At 38.2% G+C, this 23,057-nt stretch overlaps 2 protein-coding genes and 2 non-coding genes across 4 annotated transcripts; all 4 read right to left on the reverse strand.

Moving 5' to 3' along the window:
* Nucleotides 1-504: 504 nt before the first annotated feature.
* Nucleotides 505-4,561, reverse strand: ifi30b (IFI30 lysosomal thiol reductase b). Its single transcript, XM_058400483.1, is given in 5 exon segments — nt 505-681; nt 684-779; nt 856-924; nt 2,932-3,120; nt 4,374-4,561. Coding segments are annotated over 5 exon segments (639 nt in total). The 5' UTR covers nt 4,506-4,561; the 3' UTR covers nt 505-528.
* trnav-uac (transfer RNA valine (anticodon UAC)) lies at nt 3,276-3,348 on the reverse strand. Its single transcript has one exon. It is a non-coding gene; the product is annotated as a tRNA-Val (tRNA).
* trnav-uac (transfer RNA valine (anticodon UAC)) lies at nt 3,538-3,607 on the reverse strand. The gene has a single exon. It is a non-coding gene; the product is annotated as a tRNA-Val (tRNA).
* A 3,543-nt stretch (nt 4,562-8,104) lies between the features above and the next one.
* vtg3 (vitellogenin 3, phosvitinless) lies at nt 8,105-22,260 on the reverse strand. Its single transcript, XM_058400513.1, is given in 26 exon segments — nt 8,105-8,182; nt 9,046-9,184; nt 9,365-9,504; nt 10,305-10,520; nt 10,756-10,865; nt 10,970-11,138; nt 11,220-11,334; nt 11,451-11,636; nt 11,720-11,807; nt 11,896-12,085; nt 12,221-12,340; nt 12,424-12,522; nt 12,620-12,744; nt 13,923-14,020; nt 14,140-14,357; nt 15,052-15,270; nt 15,361-15,486; nt 15,933-16,098; nt 16,429-16,586; nt 16,664-16,814; nt 17,931-18,079; nt 18,193-18,354; nt 18,435-18,686; nt 19,482-19,633; nt 22,030-22,050; nt 22,221-22,260. Coding segments are annotated over 26 exon segments (3,687 nt in total).
* Nucleotides 22,261-23,057: the final 797 nt, after the last annotated feature.

The following is a 23,057-nucleotide window of genomic DNA, read 5'->3' on the forward strand; positions in this document are numbered from 1 at the left end:
ATGCACTCATGTGGATATTAGTTGCACTTTTATGTCAGAAAGAAGAAAGAAACACGTTAACAGAAAGTGTTAAGTTGTTTTAAGCTCTAGCGCTTCTAATACGAAGTAAAAAATATTTAAAGATCAACCCAGATTTTCTTTTTTGAGGCTTGGAAATAGCTAATTGCATTACTACACATTAACCAAAGCTGTTACAAAAGGCTTGGTCCAGTTTCTTCAGAGATCCAGTGCAGGTTGGTGGCTTGATTCCCTTTAAGAAGAAAAAAAAGTAATGATAATATATATTCAATAAGAAATCTGTTACAAGGTGTATTTAGGTATATTGTTGTTTCCACGCTATTTCTCATTGCACCTGAAGCAAAAAAAATGTTGACTTACTTTATACAACTTGCAGATGAGGTTAAAGAGAGATGACATTGCCTTATCTTCCCACTCAGGAGTATATACCTGAAATGTTTATATATATATATATATATTAGTTTTGATTTAAATATAATAGGTCTGTATGTACAGTAAATATACTGCAAATCATTTAAGATGCGTAGGAAATGATGTACTCTGAAAATGGCATCTGTTAAATGAACAAGGTACATGTGTGCGCTGTGGTCCGAGACTTCCTCTCATGCATGATTCCACAGTCTCCCATTCCACTGATGGGGCATACAACTGTATGAGAGTTTTTAACGCACAGGCCGGGCTGCGTTTATCACATCCGATGAAGACTCCATGCAGTGGATAATCAGAAATGCTGAATGGTCAGTGACATTCAAAATGCAAGCCTGTTTAAAGAGGGTAATAAAAGTCATGATGTGCATTTGTTCTGTAATGAAAAGGTTCGTCTTGTTGCATGATTACCTCAAGCATGTTAGCTTGACCTTAAGGCTTGTTGTGCTGGCATGAAAACACCTTCTGGTCAGGAAGTTCCTAAAAAAATGGACAGACTTTGAGAAAGCATTATCATGATACAGTGAGTCCTTGGAATTAGAAAGTTTTAGGTGACAATTTTGTGATTTTTAAATATTGAGACATGAAAGTAAAGTCAAAGCTGGTTTTCTCTGTTTTCTCTCCAATTTGGTCACCTGCCAATTCCTGCCCACTAGCAAGGAATTCTCTGCTTTCATACTGAAGACTGCTAGCTAAATTTATCACATGTTTTCTCCATACCATATTTACAACCATTCCATCCTACTAGGTCATTGCATTCACTGCTGTGGATGAACAGACTGAACAGACCACAGGTTAATCATTTTAATGGGCTCTGAGTATCAGCTCCACATCAGATCGGTCCTCTGGTTTGTTACGACCTGGTCTAGGTCACACCGCAACATACAGGTTTTTACAGCGGCTTCCTGTTTGGGGTCACCACAGCCACATTTGGTCCACGTTTCAATTTGGCACAGGTTTTACGCCAGAGGCCCTTCCTGATGCAGCCCTCCCATTTTATCCAGGCTTGGGACCGACTGTAAATGGTGCGGACGTCTAACAAACCGCTGAACAATGCTCTATTTACAAAAGTGTTCTGTATATAGATGTGTATAATATTTACAGAGTAAGTGTATACAAACAGAGCAGTCAAACATTAAGGGCTAGCCTAACGCAAAATCTATGCCAGGAAGAAGATTGTACAGAAAAGAAAACTAAACAAAAGCCAAAGTTCTTAACTTGATCCATCCAGACGCTCTACCCCTGGTTAGAGTCTGGTCGCTTGGTGCTGTTTACTGCTGCTGGGGATAGTTCTGCGTGGACAGCCTGTGACCCAGGGGTCTGTTGTGGATAGATTCACTTGGAGACCATCACACAACTGCTGTTGCACCGGTCAGCTTTCAGCAGGAAGGAATTAGAGCTAAGTCTATAATGTACTCAGAAACTACACTGAACTATTAGTTCCTCAAGAGCTCTTGTTTGCTGTTGTAGAAAGAACACTATTTACATTTGCATTATTTACTGTCCAGTGTCACCCAAATGAGGATGAGGTTCCCTTCTGAGCCTGGTTCCTCTCAAGGTTTCTTCCTCAGATCATCTCAGGGAGTTTTTCCTCACCACCGTCACCTCAGGCTTCTCATTAGGGATAAATGTTAGAGATAAATGTTAACTTTAAGCTTTTTCTGTTTCTATTCTTCTGTATAACTGCTTTAAGACAATGTCTATTGTTAAAAGTGCTATACAAATAAATCAATTTATTTTAATAAATTTATTCCTTTTTATTTTAATTGAATTCAAAAACCGAACAGGCAAGGACACAGGGATGGTAAGCTGACGAGGTTTAAATGTTCGCCGGAAAGACAAATCTGACCAATAGCACGAGGCGTGTAATACGGGAATTGTCCAATAATACTTGTGGGAGAGAATGTGACATAATCAGGGGTCTGGTGGAAGAAAAAAGGAAACAGACACAAAAGACACCCAACCCACTACCGACACATACATAAATCACATGGCATCAATCTAAGCACACTAGGACATGACCCAGGTGTATCCAATCTTATCCAGAAAGGTCAGTATGAGTGCAGGTTTTCATTCCAGTCCAGCAGAAGCCACACCTGAGTCTACTGAAAGCCAAGATCAGTTGATTAAACAGGTGGAATCAGGTGTAGCTCCTGCTGGATTGGAATGAAAACCTGCACCCACACCAACCCTTTCTGGATAAGATTGGACACCCTGAGGTAACAGGTTTCAAATGGAATTGTAGCTTAGAGTTTAAGATGTTGGACTACTGATTAGAATGTTGTGAGTTTGAATCCCATGTCCACCACAAGGGCCCTGGATGATTTATCCTGAACCGGAGTGTAGAGTAAATGTTGAGCACTGTTGCCATGTACTGTATTATTAAGAATAACAACAATATAGATATACGTTTTTAAGTAAATAAAATGCACATAGTTGAGTTCGTTTAAAGGAACACTTTTTTTTAAACCATTATGTATCTTATACCTTTGCATTGCAATAAGGGACGAGTATCACCCTTATGATATCTCTGAGCATTGTCCAGGTAGGGAAGAGTTGACCAGTCAGGAAAGTTCTCCAACTAGGACAAAGGCTGTCATAGTACACAGCAACCTCTACCAGAGGGACAGATGGGTCAGGCCTGGTGGCATTTAGCTCCATACACTGCTTCAGAACCTTTAAACCGGCAAACACAGCAACAGTAAAGTTGGCTTTAAAAACTAAAAGCCTGCATGATACTGTTCATTTACCAAGGGAACTTCTTTATTTAAGGTAGGTTATGATGTTGTGAACACTATAGCATACAAACTTGTTGATGTTTTTAAAAGACATGGTTTCACTGGGGATTGAACCCAGGACCTTCTGCGTGTAAAGCAGACGTGATGACCACTACACTATGAAACCTGCTTTATAGAGAAAGCTCTAATATATACAACCATGTATTAGGATACAGCAGTGGTTCATTTTTTGAGAATTCTTGACACCTGGGATAGGTCATGGGGCAAGAAGTGGTTTCATTCGTCAAACATATGGCTCGTCTGGGGCTTCTGCATGTAAATATTGTACCATGAATCTTTCTTATAATTAAACTCATGGTTCCACTGGGGATTGAACCCAGGACCTTCTGCATGTAAAGCAGACATGATGACCACTGCACTATGGCTGCTTGTGTTATCAGAGGTGTGTAAATTCTGAGGGACAAAGTTGAAAACGTTGCAAAGACAACAACATGTTGTTTTCTCAAAAACACACCATTCAGGCATAACATTATGACCACCTGCCTAATATTGTGTGCCAAAACAGCCCTGACCCATCAAGGCATGGACTCTGAAGGTGTGCTGTGGTAGCAGATCCTTTAAGTCCTGTAAGTTGCGAGGTGATACTTTTGATAGATACTGACCACTGCATATATACACTGCAATATAGTGGTCATCATGTCTGCTTTATACACAGAAGATTGTAAACTCAGCCTCCTGCCTAGTGGAGTCATGTGTTTGAGAAGCGTAAATATAACGTGCACTGCTGGCTTCGGGTTCTTGCTGATTTACTGTAGAGGACAGCATGTGTTTCTGTGAAATTAGAAGCTGCTTGTTTTTAGAGTCAAAAGCATGACACTAATTCTACTAATTTACCAGCACAAAAGGCTTTTTGAGGAAGAGTTGGAAGAAAATAGTTGTACTGTTACCATATACGGCAGTGTAAGATCACTATAAAATGCCTATGTGCAATTATATTATTATAAATAAAACATTTCCATTTCATAATTTTCAGATGAATTGATTTTCACCCATTCTTAAACTGTACAGAAGATTCACTCTGCCACAGTAGCCATATAGACCGTGTAGGAATACAGGTTATTAGGTATAACAGCAGTTTATAGAAGTAGTCAGTACAGTAAATATCTGACCATTTAATTGTTTAGATCTTACCCCACATTCTATTGCGATTTCCAGACTTCTACACCACTGGGATGGGGGATACCCACAGGACCTGGAGTCAGTCTGACATTTCTCAAAAATAAATAAAAAAACAAATGCATAGATCGATAAACCCTTCATCATAGTTCCTGTGTATATTCAGAATTCTCCCGATTCAGTCTTGTGATGAACAAACAGGGCTTCGGTGAATCCTGTGCCTCAGAGCTCCTCCCTCTGAAGTGACCCAGGGCTGGATAAGTGAGACATCATCTACAACATCATGGTGAAAATCTCAGACAAGCATAAGCATCAGGGAACCAACACTAGAAAAAAACTGGAATCTCTTTTTGGCTCTCATAATCTGATTTAGAAATGGATAAAAGATTGTAAACATTCTTTATAGGGGAAAAAACATCATGGTTTCCTAACAGTGTCTTATCTTATAGTCATCAAAATCTATCTGAGTATTTTGGAATTTTGGTTAAAAAATTTTCTGCTTATGTGTATTCATGAAAATATGTGGGTTAGGGTTGGGGTCAGAGTTAGGGGTTAAGGATTAAGGTTACGGTCAGGGGTTAGAGATAGGGGTGAGGAATTAGGGTTACGGTCAGGGGTTATGGTAATGGGTTAGGGATTAGGGGTCAGAGTTAGGGGTTAGGGATTAAGGTTATGGCCAGGGGTTATGGTAATGGATTAGGGTTACAGTCAGGGGTTATGGTTAGGGGTTAGAGATTAGGGTTACTGTCAGGGGCTGGGTTTAGGGATTAGGGTTACAGTCAGGGGCTATGGTTAGGGGTTATAGTTAGAGGTTAGGGATTATGGTTACAGTCAGGGGTTATGGTTAGAGGTTAGGGATTAGGGTTACAGTCAGGGGTTATGGTTAGAGGTTAGGGATTAGGATTACAGTCAGGGGTTATGGTTAGAGGTTAAGGATTAGGGTTACAGTCAGGGGTTATGATTAGGGGTTAGGGATTAAGGTTACAGTCAGGGGTTATGATTAGGGGTTAGGGATTAGGGTTACAGTCAGGGGTTATGATTGGGGTTAGTGATTAAAGTTACAGTCAGGGGTTATGGTTAGAGGTTAGGTTAAAGGTTAGGGATTAGGATTACAGTCATACTTAGGGTTATACTTTTTTCCTAAATTTCTGTAGTTTGTACCTACAAGAAGTTTTTGTATCTTACACTTTGTATATACTGTATAATCCAGGAAGATAATGCAGTGTACTTCAGTATTAAATATTGAACACACACACACACACACACATAACGTGAATAATTGAAAAGAAACCCACAGTGTCAGTAAGGTGTTTTATATTTGATAAACCCAGCTCAGTTTCGTGGTACACCCTGTCTCCATCTAGTGACAAAGCTTATAATAACAACTATTAAAGGCAGCGCATACTAATAGGCTTTATATTTTTTCCCTTTACTTGCATCTATGTACAAATGTTCTTACAGTTTATAGAAAATAAAGGGTAAGTAAGTATTAAATCAAATTCTAGTATCCAATGACAGATATATAAAAAGATACGTGTCTTTCTTTACCTCCTCCTGCAGTAAAACCTCCAGCACTTTACTTTCTTCACCTCAATATCCACCAGAGCTGCCTTGAAGAACGGAATCTGCCTTTTAAGTCAGTTTGTACAGAAAAGTAGAGTTTGGGGAAGACACTTTATTATATTTAATTGTGTCAAATCAAGTTTATTTAGTTTTATGTTCAGTCTAGCTAGCCGGCTAATAATAGCAATAATAAAATTGACTAATCATGTCTCACTTCATGGCAGCTGGTAACCAATGAAATCTGATCAAACAACCCAAGTGACATTATTATTATCATTTTTATTGTTTTACTTTATTCACCTTGTATGTTTTTGGAAACTATATTTTGTATTGTAAAGCTCTTTAGGGCAGCTTGCTAATTGTTGTATTATTTGTCCTCTATAAATAAAGCTTGACTTGATCTTTTATGATTATTTCAGTTTTAATTTACTCTATGAAACAATGTGATTTGATAGTTAATTACTGTGATTAACATTTAAGATAAGAAATTCTTTTGTCAGGCACGACTTCAGATTACAGAAGAGAAATTTATATAAAGGAAATATGCTATATAAACAAAAAATTATACAAAATGTACAATACACAACGCTAGAGATTTAAGACCATTTAATCAATGTCATTGTGATTGACAATCAATTTTACTGTTAACTGAATATGAGCACTCAGAACTGTCATGAAATACACTGATCAGTCATAACATTATGACCACCTCATAACACATCAATTTGTTGAAAATGTTCACTTCCTGCCTAATATATCCGACCCACTAACAGGTGCCATGATAAAGAGATCATCAGTGGGTTTCACTTGGTGGTCATAATGTTATGCCTGATTGGTGTATGTCAAGTGGGTTTAAAAGCCAAAACCTCTTCAAGCTTCACCTCCACCTCTTCAGATGGTGCAAGCAGTGATAGGATGCAGGATACTGCAGAAGATAGAGTTGCTTGCTATAAATATGTTGTTTAGCAAGGCTGGGAATCCTGTGTGTGTGTGTGTGTGTGTGTGTATGTTCAGTAGTTATACTGAAGTGCACTGCATTTACTTCCTGGACTGTATATACAAAGTATAAGATACAACAACTTTGGAAATAAGTATGTGCATTAATAAATTGGGGTTTCCTTAACCCCAATCCCTCACTGAAACCCTAATCCCTAACCATAACCCCTGACTGTAACCCTAATCCCTAACTGTGACCCCTGACTGTAACCCTATTCCCTAACTCTGACCCCTGACTGTAACCCTAATCCCTAACTCTGACCCCTGACTGTAACCCTAATCCCTAACTCTGACCCCTGACTGTAACCCTAATCCCTAACTCTGACCCCTGACTGTAACCCTATTCCCTAACTCTGACCCCTGACTGTAACCCTAATCCCTAACTCTGACCCCTGACTGTAACCCTAATCCCTAACTCTGACCCCTGACTGTAACCCTAATCCCTAACCATAACCCCTGACTGTAACCCTAATCCCTAACTCTGACCCCTGACTGTAACCCTAATCCCTAACTCTGACCCCTGACTGTAACCCTAATCCCTAACTCTGACCCCTGACTGTAACCCTAATCCCTAACCCCTAACTCTATCCCCTAATCATAACCCCTGTCTGTGACTCTAATCCCAAACTCTGACCCTTTACCATTACCCCTTACCTTAACCTTAATCCCTAATCCTTAACTCTGACCCCTAACCATGTGTGTGTGTGTGTGTGTGTGAGAGAGAGAGAGAAACTGTGAGCTAGACATCAATAAATTCAAGCAGAGAGATTTGTTGAAACCTATTTATTTCATCATTAAATTCTCTGCACTGAAACAACAGGCGCATCCTTTTGGCCAAATTAATGAAGATAAAGTAGAAAAGTAATCTGTAATGGCAATGTATACACCTGTGTATGATCATACACACAAATGGGATAGAGATGCACAATTGTAATCTATTAATATAACCTTAAGAAGAAAAAAACCCCCTAACCTATTGAACATGGGCATTAAACAGAAGATATTAGATATCTAATAAATTACAATGAATCAAAATTCTACCATTCCAAATGAAACCATTGTATTGTTTTATAGATGATTTAGCAGTAATAACATTAATGAATAACTCATAATGCTGTATCACTTCTGACTTTGCTGGAAGATGCAGTCAGTGTGGTGTGATGTCCAGTGAAAAAGTGAAGCAGTGTTTATACTGGACATGTTGCTTCACTTTCAATTCCCACGTAATCAAATAGCGAGGAGATTCCCTGCCGATACACCGTTAGCTGTTGGAGAGAAAGGGTAGCTTTTAGTTGTGGTAATATAAAATAACAAATCCATAAACACACGAGGACGATTCAGACAAAGAGGAAAAGGTAGGTATAGTTTTTGTGAATCTAATTCTTCCCTCTGATTGGACGAGACATCTGTCACTCAGGATCTACAGGAAGTAGGAAATTGTGTATCTAACTGTATTTCTTGTACATGTGTGGAGTTCTGCCTTCACTTTAAACCATTTCCTTCCTTAATGCAACTCTGAAAGATCTTTTAAAGAGGATTACAAACATTTATATTTATAAGAAAATGGAGTTCATTCAGCGCTACTGTGAGGAAGGACGTTCATATGGTGTGATGTTGGATATACTGATAGTGTATCATGGAGTAAAGATTAGTTTGTGATCTCTAAAAACACACCAGGAATGTTTCGGAGACCAAACTATTCCAGATTAAAGGATGTAAGGAGCGCTATAAGAGCAGAGCTGTGTTCATACACACACCAATCCACTTTCTACTGCTGCAGATACTGCTGGACTTCCTGTAGATCCTGAGTGACCGATGTCTCGTCCAATCAGAGGGAAGAATTCCATTAACTAGCTATACCTACCTTTTGTTTTGCACTTCTAGGCCACTGTAAAAGCCCATGAGAAATATTATCGCAATAATATTTCAAACGCATGTATCGTCAAAGGCTAATAGTAAAAATTTATATTTACATTTATTCTGTTTATGGACACATTAAACATTTTAATCGAATAAAGCATTAATAAAATATGTACCAGAAGCACAACTACTCCAGAAATAACTGTGAAGTTCTTGTAGGCTGAAATTCGTTCAAACAGAGACAGAGAAACACTGATTTTGGCTTTACCTCAGGAATCTTAACCTCCAGATCAAATCCTCCCTGAGCCGAAGGCAGAAGCGTAGCAGAAACTTCACATTGGGTATTTTTCTCATGTTTCTGACTGAACCCCCAGGCATAGGACACTCCAGGGAAGTACTGCTGAACACTGTGAAGAGGTCATTGAAAAGACATAACGTGTATTAGCAGCTTAGTGAATTTCTTTTATAAGATTTTATAACTAATGGCAACTATTTAACAACCTTCAGCACTAAACGTGCGCTGTAATAGAAAAGAATCAAACAGATACAGATCCATAATACTGCTTCAAGTGAAATGAAAGCGTTACCTTAGTCCGAACGTTCGGAGCAATTCCGGAACATCCCCCCAGGTCATTTCTGCAATCATTCTGGGCTTTGATTCTCCTTTGGTGGAAACTTTTAGTGCTACTTCATATGACTGACACTCAGCTCCCCATTTGAAGTGGGTCTAAAAAAATATATATTAACAATAATAAGACCAAAATTACAGAGAGTGAAGTGCTGTTGCTTCTGCCTACTATAAATAATAATAATAATAATTTATTTTTTGTTATAATCTATAATTTTTTATTAATTTTTTTTAATTTATAATTTATCATTTATTTTATCATTTCCAAAGAGTTAATTAACACCACATGGGACATTTTTAGATAAATAGACAGTTCTTTTATTGTATGAAGATAAATTAAATGAATATAAAATAGATAGGGATAAAATAGTAACTTTAATTTTATTAAAGAGTGAGACCTTGGCCATTGTTAAAAGCGCTCTACAAATAAATTGAATTGAAAATTGAATTGAAACTGATAGAATTTCATTTCATTCATATAATAAAAGTCTAGTTTAAAAAAGTCTTTAAAAGTCTATTTTAAACTCCCCAAAATGTTAAAAACAGAGAAATTTATTTATTTATTTACATTTATTCCATTGACTGACATCAGTGCATTGATGGTCTAAAAGCAAATTTTTTTTTTAATTAGTTTAACATATATTACATAAAATATAACTAGATTTTTAAAGTTCATCGCGACATACTTTGATGTTGGCTTGACAAAGCAAGTTGATGTCATGTGACGTCACCCAGACTCATATCACGCAGTTCCACTCATTGTGCTGAACATTTTGATATATCACAAGTGTATGTTGGAGTAATTTTGCAATTCCACTTATTTTGGGGGCGTGGCGTGCACGTGACATCACGTGGCGTCACCCAACACACATCAAGAAGTTTCCCTCATTATTTTTTACCTTTGCTCCTGTTTGAATCTTGTCGATATCAGCGTCGACGCATATTTTCCAGTTGGCCTCTTCAGCAGCTTCAGATATAATGATTTCCATCTCATCCTTCTGTGTGTCCGGTGTGTAATACACCATGGCCTCATAACCCAGCGGCTTCACATTAGCACTGAGAGCCAGCGCTTTCACGATGATCACAGGATCAGGAGTGACATCAATACCCTACATAATAAACATGCATTACAGTCTGCACTGGAGATGATGATGATGATGATGATGATTATCATTATTAAGTGATATGTGCTAATAAATCCCAGCAAGTTCAGAATCTTACCTTAATTTTTTTAAATCCATGTATCAATCTATAGTTTTTTGTTTCCTAAATGCAAAGAAATAGATCTAGTAATAGTCTTAACAGCACTAGGGTGCCACTGAAAAATAAAACCAAAAATTCACACAGTACCTTGAATTTCTCTTGATTGACACTCATCACTGGTCTGTAGTGTGAAACGTGTTTATGAGTCCCAGCACTGATCTGGATTTTGATCTTTTCTACAGGCTTCAAAGGCCTGACTTTTGAAATATGCATGGAATAGGGAAATGTTGCATTAACTACAGTCACACAAACGGTTTTATGCAATTTTCAATAAAATCATGCAGTGTGTCATATAACATACCTGGTTCAAGTTGACATGCAAAGTGAGTGTTTCCCAAGAAATAGTAAAGAGGGTGGTCTTTAGCATTTTGGACTCGTGTAGCTTCCAGTTCAGTGCATACTGCAGCTCCGTAAGAGCTTAATTCTGCACAGTACTTCAGTTTTGGTTGGTAGATCTCCAGCGGTTCTACCTGGTCCACAGAAACACGTTTGCTGGGATACTAGGAAAAAATGTTTCTTTTAAATATGTGCTTTTGTAATAAACACCGTACCTGATACTCTTTCTTGGTGAAACGTTGCTCAGGATCTCTGTTCTCAGGTATCACAGGAGTCATTTTAGCCGAGGACGGATCGTCGATGTTCCTTGACACCGCATATACGTCGAATCTGTTTAAAAAACAAGTGCAGTGGTTGAGCATTGGTGACGTGGTCGAGAACTCAAATCCCAGCACTGCTGAAATCCCAGAGAAAGAGTCAGTGGTTCACTCTGGAGTAAAGCATACTTGAGTTTGAAGAACTCTGTCGTTTTTTTGCATGGAGGAAAAGCGACTTCGTAATTCTTTTCCTTTACGTTATTTTTCAAGCCAGCTTTCCAGGGTAAAGACATGGTGGTCTTGCCAGTCAGCTGGACGCCGGACTGAAAAAGCTCTGTACTGATCCCATGGAAAGTGAAATAATCCATTGCCACTCTGAAACGGAATAGAAAGTCATGATATATTCGTGACATAGAATGCAATCATTGTAAAGTAACGTCATTTGAATAAAAAAATACCCAGCAAATCCGTCGGTTTCTACAGAAACATCCGCGTTTATCATTTCCTGTAAGGTTTCCTTTGGAGATGGGTCAATGTTAGCTTTGGCTGAAAAAAAATATTACATATCTGTGTCTTAGTTGGTTGTTGCTTTTTATAATCTAAAATATTCAAGATATAATAGTAATCGTATTACCGTTTACAGTAACAGCTGTTAATGTGGAATAATATTTGCTGATTTCAACTGGAAGGCCCAGACAAGTTGGCTGAACAAATCTGGTTTCGAACATAAGGAACGGTTTTGTCCAGTGCCAGGATAGTCCTTTTTGTAGTTGTTGAATAAGATCCCACAGTTTATTGTCTTTATTTGCAGTAAGACTCACAGACTTGGAAAATAAGAATTTTATTTTAGTTCTCAACAACAAAAAATAAAACTTGCATAAGACAAAAAAACATACAAGACTGTAATTTGCTTTCTTTTATTCAATATAAAGAGTCTGAAAGGGAAAAAAATTGCTTACTTTCAGGATTCTTTGAACAACATCTTGATTTAAGTCGAAAAACGAAAGCTCTTGGCCGAGGAATCTCAAAAACACTGATAAAAGGGGTTTATTTTTAGGGAGCGACTGCCAATCTGAAAGCTTTACATAGTCGTGGAGAAATGATTCAGTTTTGTCTGAAACGTCGGTGAAAAACATTTGAAATATTTTTTAAATTTACTCACAATTTTCATAATAGCTGCAAAATCAGTAACTCCAAAATCCTTGGAAATGCCAGGTCTATCTACGAATAACTCTTTGAGTCCCTCTGCACGAACCCCAAGCTGTGGAATTACGGATAGAAATTCATCACAACCTCTACAACAATACAAAAGAAAATGAGTTGTTGTTAAATGATACAGAAAAGTGGAGCTTAATTACATCAAGCAGTTGAAATACTTTTCCAATGAAGTAAAGCTTTCCATTTGAAATGATTTCTGTGGGTAAGACACTGGTACCATTTTTCAGCAGATACAGCGCTCTGGTTGAGCCCATCAAAAGGTCATCTAATGAGGAAGACACATCACAGTACGAGGTATGAGGCCGTTATTGATTGTTATGAATGGGTATTTTCCTAAAACAACACAACCTGAAGTTATTTATTTATTAATTAGTGATGCATCATACTATTTAATGGTGTAAATTTAAGACTAGACATCATACATATGCTAAATTTTCACGTCAGTCAGTTTTTTGGTTCATAATAACATTTATAAACATCTGTTAAACTGCTGGATTAAACACTCAAGCAAACAAATGCTTGTTTCTGTGTTTTGTTCACTAGCATTCATAACTTTATCAGAAACTTAGCAACATGGCAAAAGAAGGTTTAAAGCGTTGCCCATTTGGCACGATGGTCTCCTGTCATACATGACTGAAAATATTGTCTTATGATAATACACATCCGTTTATTTTTCATCATAATATACATCGATCAGGCATAACATTATGACCACCTGCCTAATATTGTGTTGGTCCCCCTTTTGCCACCAAAGCAGTCCTGACCCATCAAGGCATAGACTCCACTAGAAGGTGTACTGTGGTATCTGGCATCAAGATATTAGCAGCAGATCCTTTAAAGAACCTCCATGGGTACTTACAGAACTTAAAGGATACTTTTGATAGATACTGACCACTGCAGACCGGGAACACCCCACAAGAGCTGCAGTTTTGGAGATCCAGTGGTCTAGCCATCACAATTTGGCCCTTTCGGTCAAACTCACTCAAATCCTCACGCTTGTCCATTTTTCCTGCTTCTAACATCAACTTTGAGGACAAAATGTTGACTTGCTGCCTAATATATCCCACCCACTAACAGGTGCATGATGAGGAGATCATCAGTCTTATTCACTTCACCGGTCAGTGGTCATAATGTTACAGCTGATCCGTGTATATACAAGGCTAATTTCCTTAATAAACCTTAATAAGCCAATTAACTTGATCAGAAACACATCTAACCACATTGTATTTTGAAAAAAAAATAGAAACAATGGATTGAACCGATCAGAATTGATTAGTGATGTGGTATAATACGATTTAGACGTATTGTAGATAATCATGCTGGAATTAGAGAAATTAGTTTAAGATTAAAGTATTTGAAACTGCCAATAATTCCATACAACCTTGACCACTTTTACACTATTGTAAATCCCGAGGAAGAACTTCAACTTTTAATCCAACTTACCTCTGAACCAGTCAAAACGTAGCGCATTACTTAATCCATAACTCAGCCTGCCAAACTTCCGTGACAGTATTTTTACTGCGATGTTACAAACAGTTGAGCTATGTGAGAAACGGTTACAAAACATTTTTTAGAACTATTTTATTTGTAATATTTTGTCTGAGCGCTGATTATAATAACCATATTAATAAAGCAAATAAAACGTATATAGTGCTCTTACAGGTAACGATCATCAGGGACGCGTGACCTCGCAATGCCTCTGAGTTGTGAGTAAACGAAACTTGTGACTTGGAGGTCTGTTTCCTTAAGCAGAAGCTCGGTCAGTGTGGAGATCAGAGCTAGAGATGGCTTGGTCTCCAGAAAGATCACAGACGCTAACATTCTGATTTCAACAGCAGCCGTCCTTTGTGTAAATACGGTTAGGGCAATATCCTGGACCTGAATAAGAGAATATGAAATGTAAGCTTGTCCTTATGGCAGAGGTTTAAACAATAAGGATATAACAGTGAGATGCTTCAGATATGTCCAGTCTGGCTGGATGGCTAATCCTTTCAGAAACATGCTAAGAAGACAGTATACATCTGAAATGAAAATATATTGCTCTGATTAACAGGGGAGAGAATAATGCCATCCTTCCCACTTACAAAGCCATTAATGTTCTTTGTATGAAAGCTAATAAGGTTAACAGTATACAGTGGGGTATTTGCAGTTCTGTGGGTTCTATTTTAAAATAATGATATTATTTGACATCCATTTTTAGTTCATTCTTTCATCTTTAGTAACAATTTTATCCTGGTCATAGCTACAGGGATATGGAGCTTATCCTGGGAAGACTGGACACAAATATCTGATAGATGGAAAGCCAGTCCATCTCAGAGCATCCTTCACACCTAGATGTAATTTAGAACAGTGTTTTTTGGAAGTGGGAAGAAACCACAGAACCCAGAGGAAGCCCAAGTGGACACAGAGAGACTTTTCTACATTCCTACATTTCCCATGATGTAAAATTATTATTCAGCTATCAGTTGTATCAGTTTCCAAGCAAAATCTTCAAAACTATTACTTCAAGAGCCTAAGGCAGGGCAATGAAATTGGACATAAAAAAGGAATAAGGAAGGGTGGTGATTCTTACATTATGTGGATCTCTGATGGCGAGGTGTCGGAGGGACTGCACAGCCACACTCTGGACCCTAGTGGGGAGGCTATCAGCTTTGACAGAGAATCCAGGAAGGAACTTCATTATAGTCTTAAGGCTTAATGGATGTCCGGCATTTCCCAAGGCCTTCAGAGCAATCACCATGTCTTCATCAATGCCTTTAGTGAGTCCATTAGTGGCCATATCGAGCAGCGGCTGCAAAATGAGAACGACGGCTAACATAATTAGCGCACGCCAGCAGACAATCTGATAAGAAGTGGTTTTATAGAGTAGTTAATGTCAAACCTGCACTGCCAGGACCGGGCAGGGATTCACACGATCACACAGTCTGTATACCAGAGAACTGTATGAAAGGACCACAGTGTTCCATAGCATTACATGGGACTTACTAAACGGGATGGTCAAAAACTCCTGTAAGGGAATGGTGGACACCAGGAAGGTCAGTAGAAAATATGATATACACAGTATAATATACACCAATCAGGCATAACATTATGACCACCGGACGAATATTGTCTCTGTCCTCCTTTTGCTGCCAAAACAGCCCTGACCCGTCGAGGCATGGACTCCACTAGATCCCTGAAGGTGTGCTGTGGTATCTGGTACCAAGAGGTTAGCAGCAGATCCTTTAACTCCTGTAAGGCCCATGAAGGTCCCACCTCGCAACTTACAGGACTTAAAGGATACTTGTGATTGATACTGACCACTGCAGACCGGGAACACCCCACAAGAGCTGCAGTTTTGGAGATGCTCTGATCCAGTGGTCTAGCCATCACAATTTCACTTCACCAGTCAGTGCTCACAATGTTATACCTGATCGGTGTATCTGACATGACCCAACAATACCCAGTCATTACCTTTGCCATTTCTACTAATTCAGATTCAGCAGCTAGATGGTTGAAAGCCACAAGAACTGCTTGTCCAGCCTCATTTGCAGAAATGTCTCCAGCTTTGAATCTGTTCTTCAGGAACTTGAGTACTCTCCCATCTGTTACTTCAACAACTGTATCCAGAAACCATCTCCTAATAATTACCATCATGAGAAAGTCAGAAAAATATGAGGAGCTTTCAAACAAAAATAAATCTCTGCTTCTTCTTCTACAGCGAAGGTGTTAAAGATATGGCTTGTGGGCTGAGAAAATCAGCTTGTGGATCATTACTGAATTGAAAGATTTTATTATTTTTTTTAAAAAAAGAGCTAGTCTCTCTCTCCACTGTATTTTTTTGTTGTTGCTTTAGTAACAAACTGCAATTTGCATGTAATATATGTTCATTTTTTTTGCATTCAAATTGTACCTCATATATAATGAGGCACTTGACACACCTGGTTTACTAAGTAAAGCAAATAAATACCTGTGCTCATCATTTCCTGATAGCTGTTTCCACAAAAGCTCCAGATCTTCATAACTAGTTGCACGAAGCAATTGAATCAGCTCGAGAACCTCAGCGCTTGTGGCAGCATTCACCTGGTAGATATGAGCCTGAGCCAAACGTTTGACCAAATCTACAATCTGTAAGGATTAGAATTAGTCAAAATAGTTGCAGAAGTTTCTACACTTGAACTATAAGTCTCATTTGCAGCACTAACCTTAGGAGCTGGGTTAGTTAGACTGATCATCAGAATTGGCATTGGCCCTAGACCTTTCTCTGCCTTGTAGATCAGATTTCCTCTGCTTTTTACCTGACCTGTTACGGGTTTGCCAGAAATGTCCGTCTGTTTGAGCAGCTCAATGTTCCAGCTGTAAAGTGAAACACACGGTATGCATTTTTGTAATAAGTTTTTGCAACAGCGGTGAGAAGAAAAGCATCTCAGATTGTACAGTATTCACAGCATGTCAAGGCTAAGGCTGATCTGAGGTACAGTGGGTACAGGCTCAAGGAAACTGGACAGTCGAAGACTGTCGCCTGATATTTTTCCAGTCTGTTCAGTTTCAGTGAGCCTGTGACTGTGTTAACTGAAGCTGAAGCTCTTGATCTGTATCTTACGGTGACTGAGAAGTGCAGAACATACAAAATAACAAACCCAAAAACGCAAGTACCATTCAGACAAAGCGGAAACGGTAGGTAAAGTTTTTGCGAATGTAGTTCCCTCTGATTGGACGAGACATCGGTCACTCAGGATCTACAGGAAGTCCAGCAGTATCTGCAGCAGTAGAAAGTGGATTGGTGTGTGTATGAACACAGCTCTGCTCTTATAGCGCTCCTTACATCCTTTAATCTGGAATAGTTTGGTCTCCGAAACATTCCTGGTGTGTTTTTAGAGATCACAAACTAATCTTTACTCCATGATACACTATCAGTATATCCAACATCACACCATATGAACGTCCTTCCTCACAGTAGCACTGAATGAAGACCAGTTTCTTATGAATATAAATTTGTATGTTTGTTATATTCTTTAAAAGATTTAAAGTTGCACTATCTAAGAAAATGGTTTAAAGTGAAGGCAGAACTCCACACATGTACAAGAAATAAAGTTAGATACACATATATTCTGAGTGACAGATGTCTCGTCCCATCAGAGGGACGAATTCCATTCGCTAACTATACCTACTTTTCCTCTTGGTTTGAATTGTCCTTGTGTGTTTATGAATTTGTTATTTTATTTTTGCACTTCTCGGCCACCGTAGTATCTGTATCTGTCTTTATACATGTTGCTGTCTATTAGCTGACGTCATGTTTGCCAAATCCTCAAGAAGGACGTGGAAAAAAAATCTCTTCATGAAATTGGAGAAAGGCAAACTCCACCTCCCATCAGTAAAACCCCTTGGGATGAACAGCATTGACCTGACAGCAAATATTCTGTGTATTTTTAAACTTGTTCAGATGCATAATAGACACAAAATAAACCTTACACTGCTTTCAGTTTACAGTTGCCACCCTTCACATTGAATGGAGAGAAGTAGTGCCTTTCATGTGCAGACGCTTTTGTAATGAGACCACCACTTCCTGTAGACTTCACGGTATATGAATATTTCACAGTAGCAGCTATATTTTCACCTCTCTGTAACACAACACAAGGAAGTGGAAGTGTATGAGTTCACAGCTGAGAACTACTTCAAAGTACAATGTATACCCTAGTATTTGCTGCATTTTAAGGAAACCAAGTATACACACCTCTCTAATCATTTTACTTTCTTGAGCCAGTGCCATTCCTTGGTATATTTCTGCTTTTAGATGGCAGTTCTTAATATCGATGTTTTGAGTCACGTATAATTCCTCATCTGCTGCATTCTCTTCAATAAAATAAGCACTGTGACAGATGCCATGAATTCCCGCCTGAGAAGAAATGATAACAAAGCAAACTTGTGTGACATTGAACAAACTTGTCAAATAATGTGATGTGGAATGTTTTGTACCTCATCAAGCTCATAGATCTGCTGCGTGGTTTTGACTGTAACATGCAGGAACTTCAGAATACCTCGCACTACGTTCACAATGGTGTTGGAGACGTCAGGCGAGGTTTTAATATCAGTGATTTGTCCTTTAGCGTATTCAAAAGTGAAGGGTTTGGTGAGTACGGCTGCCAAATGTTTGGTAAGATTTGGTGAGATTTTGAAAGAGTCCTCTCCTGGGATGCCATTAAACTCTTCAAACGCTACATTGGTGATCTATATAATTGATAAAGAGAGAACGAATCATTCCGAAAAAACTACTATATCTCCTGCAGAGGAAATTAATTGAAAAAAAAAGATAATGAAATTCCTATTGACTGCTTATAATTAATGATATTAATTTTGTTTGCGTGCTAATCATGCTCATTATTGATAGTTTAAAGGATTTATTTAAATAAAATGTATACACCGATCAGGCATAACATTATGACCACTTGCCTAATATTGTGTAGGTCCTCCTTTTTCTGCCAAAACAGCCCTGACCCGTCCTGCACTGTATATTCTGACCCCTTTCTATCAGAACCAGCATTAACTTCTTCAGTAAACTGAGCAACAGTAGCTCGTCTGTTGGATCGGATCACACGGGCCAGCCTTCACTCCCCATGTGCATCAATGAGCCTTGACCGCCCATGACCCTGTCACCGGTTCACCACTGTTCCTTCCTTGGAGCAATTTTGATAGATACTGACCACTGCAGAACGGGAACACCCCACAAGAGCTGCAGTTTTGGAGATGCTCTGATCCAGTGGTCTAGCCATCACAATTTGGCCCTTTAGGTCAAACTCGCTCAGATCCTTACACTTTTTTACCATTTTTACACTTACCATTTTTCTTGTTTCTAACACATCAATTTTGAGGACAAAATGTTCACTTGCTGAATAATATATCCCACCCACTAACAGGTGCCATGATGAGGAGATCATTGGTCAGTGGTCAGAATGGTTTACCTGATCCGTGTATATTTCTGCATAGAACATGTAAGTAATGACGTTATTATGACATTAGGCATACCTGAAATAGAAACGTTTGTATTGATACTCCAGTGATTTTAAAGTTGCACTTTAGTTTTACTCCAGACTCAGCCAGGCCAGGTGTATCACGCCCAATATTCACCATGCCTTCATATTTATATTCATATGTCTTTTGGGGGTTTAAGGTGGGCTCTGAAACGATGAAGTAGAATGAAGGTGGAAGACTATGTGCATGTTAATCATACTGAATCCTTTTTTCCCAAGTCACTGATTTTACCAATGATTTTACACCAGTTTTTGATTAAGGGTTGGAAATATTCTGGATAAACGTTAAGATCTTACAAAAAAAAGGTTCCTCAAGCATTCTGTGAATAGTTAAAGGCTCTTAATATACTGAAAGGAATGCTTTCTGATAAGGAAACTGTCACATCCACCATGAACATTTCACCACATTGCCATCAGAGGACTTCCTCCTTCCTCCCACAAATTCTACAACTCTTCCATGTTGTTTAAACTCATTTCCTGTCCCCGACATACATAAAGCACATGGACACGTGCAAGGAGTGATGCCTTGCCTATTATATTCATTATGTTCAATAAGTTCTTAGCTATTGTTATCTGGATTAGTCTTTGTCTGGCTAATGAGTTCTCTTTGTTACAGAAGGCTTCACCTAGTAACATAGATCTAGTAGAGATACATCTAGTAGAACCTCCATTAAGTCCTCACATCTCAAGGTCATCATGCACATCAAACAAATTTCCACTGCAATCTAGTAACTCAAAGGGGAACCTCGAGAACCTTCATGATCACCATCCAAGCCCATGTGAGTAACTCAAGCTAACCAATCAACCACTTATTCCTGTGTTTTCTTCCACCCAACATATATCAAGCCTCTAACAAAAAATGCAAAGATTTCCTTATGTTTTTTAAACCACTCCTTCTTCCTTTCCTAGTGAAGAATACAAGATTCACAAGTCTTACAAATATACTTGAGGAAAGCACTCATCTGGGCCACCACCATGTTTAACCAGCCCATGCTGAACAAAACATTTGAACAGGAGATCCTGGAAGCATCCTGTTTTATGAAAGAGCTCACCATCTGGAGGCTGTTCTGCTTCAGGAACTGTATTTAGTTGAGTAGTAGTAAAAAAACAAAGCTGTGGAATTATGGCCTCTCTGCGCTCAGGATTCTGTGATCAACCTCACAGGCAGGAGCCAAGAATACTAGAAACTAAAGCCATGGAGGATTACATGAGAGAAGCACTTAAACACATTTGCCCTTCCACTTTGCCAACTGCAGCAGGCAGAGATTACCAAAGCCTGGGTTCTGGGTTCAGCTGAGTACAGATATCCTCTTCCTCTTGTACCTTCAGCATTGGAACAGTTAAACGCTTTTACTCAGATGTATTTAAGAAGTTGATACTCATTTTCATCAGAGACGATGATGACATGAAGACTGTATTCATTATGATGTCAGGTTGTTATGAATACCTGATCATGCCATATGTGCCAGCTAAAGCTCTACATTGACAATCTTGATCTACACTTCTTCCAAGCAGGAGCACTTCAATCATGAAAGGCTAAATGCCTAATAAGAAAAATCTAAGATCAATCTCACTGAAAAAAAGAAATCTAAACCCCCGTCAGCCATCCTTAAAGCTTCTGTGGAATTTTAATACCTACTGTTTCACTTTTAGAACATTTACATTTCTGGAAGACGTCCTTAACCAGAGCGACTTGCAATTTTAACTCATTTTTTTTTTGAGCAATTGAGGGTTAAGGGCCAAGCAGGGGCAGCTTGGTAGACCTGGGACAACCTTCGAATCAGTAGTCCAACACCTTAAACACTAAGCTACCACATCCCCCCTAGAACAATGTCAAATGGAATCTATTTAAGAACCCCTAACCATTCAGAAACCCCTGTGAAGCTTTCAAGCATGTAAGTTAGTTAATTTAGCTAGAAGGTAAGATTGGACATGTTCACATTATAACCATTCTCTCTCTGTGGATGAATTTTTTACATCTTCTTGACTAAGTTTAAGGAAATGTCTAATCATATTAGCATGCAGCAGACACATTTAATATTTTCGTATCAAATCAATCGAAAATCAAAATAATTACTGGTGTCCCATAAAGCTATATTTGGTCAGTAAGAATTGACAACCATGCTATGTGTACTTATTTTAGGGGCTATACTTTTTCTTTTTTTTTTTAATCACTGACCAACCACTGCACAACTGTCTAGGTAGGCGTGGCTAAACAAGTGCATGAAAAGTGGATCAACAAACTGGCCATGCCAAACACAGTGTTTTCTCGATGTGGTCCACACACAGTGGGTCACCTCTCAATGTGTTAGAGAGAGAGAGTCGGTGTATAAGGTACATGCCTTCAACAACACCACTAATAATAATAATAATAATAATAATAATAATAATAATAATAATAATAATAATAATAACAATAATAATAATAATTATAATATTTTATCATGAAAAGGCCATGCCTTAAAATGTGCCAAAAATAATAGTCTATTTTAAATAATTAAATACTTAATTATTTTTGAATAATGGTAAATATTATTACTTACCATAATTCATGCCCTCGCTTGCTGACAGACCAAAAAAAAATTAGCAGTCAGATTTAATGTCTGTTTTAAATAAATATTCACAGTGTAGAAAATTAGACCACAAATACCTAAAGCATTTATACAAAAATATTCTTGTGACAATACACTCCTTGCAGCATATATGCTCATATTTATGTTAATAAGATTCTCACCAGCCAAGGCCACAAAGAGACAGAAGAGAATCCAGCGCATGGTGAGTGCCAGGAGTGAAATCACCTGATTAGGCGTAAGCTTATATACAGCTGATAATCCTCCCTCTCCTCCCTTTCTTATCTGCCTGACTTAAGATGAAATGACCTGCTAATATTCCACTTGATGTTCCCTATGCTAATGCCTGCAGACGTACAGCTATTGACATTCTAAAAGTTAAAAATGATTTTAAAGACAAAACATGGATTAAGAAGAAAGACTAACATAGTGTAGCTTGTTGTTAGGAGATGGTGAAATGGCTGGACACCAATTTCCTGTGTCTGTGGCAATGGAGAAAAGGACAAAGGTGTGTGAGTCCAGAATGACCTCTGACAATGTCACTAAGTTCTGCAAATACAGTGCACTGCAAAATAAAGTGTGTGAGTGACCTTCGACTTTCAATCAGACTCTCTCTCTCTCTCTCTCTCTCTCTCTCTCTATCTCTCTCTGTCATTCTTTCTCTTTCTCTATAAAATACACAGAAGTAGATTACAAGCTTAATATTTTGTCTGCAAAACATAAATATACCATGAACTTTAGTCTGTATTAATAAATATGTATAATACACACATGTAGCCACAAACGAATATGCAGGATACTGTTAAAGCACAATATTTTGATTTTATTTTAGATAAAAAAATCAGACAGATGAACATGTATTGGAGCTTTTAAATGTACATTTAGTCCTTTAGCAAAGACATTTACAAAGTGAGGCTAATTACAGGTATAATGCTGAATGGTTGAAAGTTATAGGAGTTGTTTATGAGTAGCTCAGTAGTCACAGACTTTCTGGCTTTGAT

Source organism: Hemibagrus wyckioides, linkage group LG10 (assembly GCF_019097595.1).
Source record: "Hemibagrus wyckioides isolate EC202008001 linkage group LG10, SWU_Hwy_1.0, whole genome shotgun sequence".
Classification (NCBI taxonomy): domain Eukaryota; kingdom Metazoa; phylum Chordata; class Actinopteri; order Siluriformes; family Bagridae; genus Hemibagrus; species Hemibagrus wyckioides.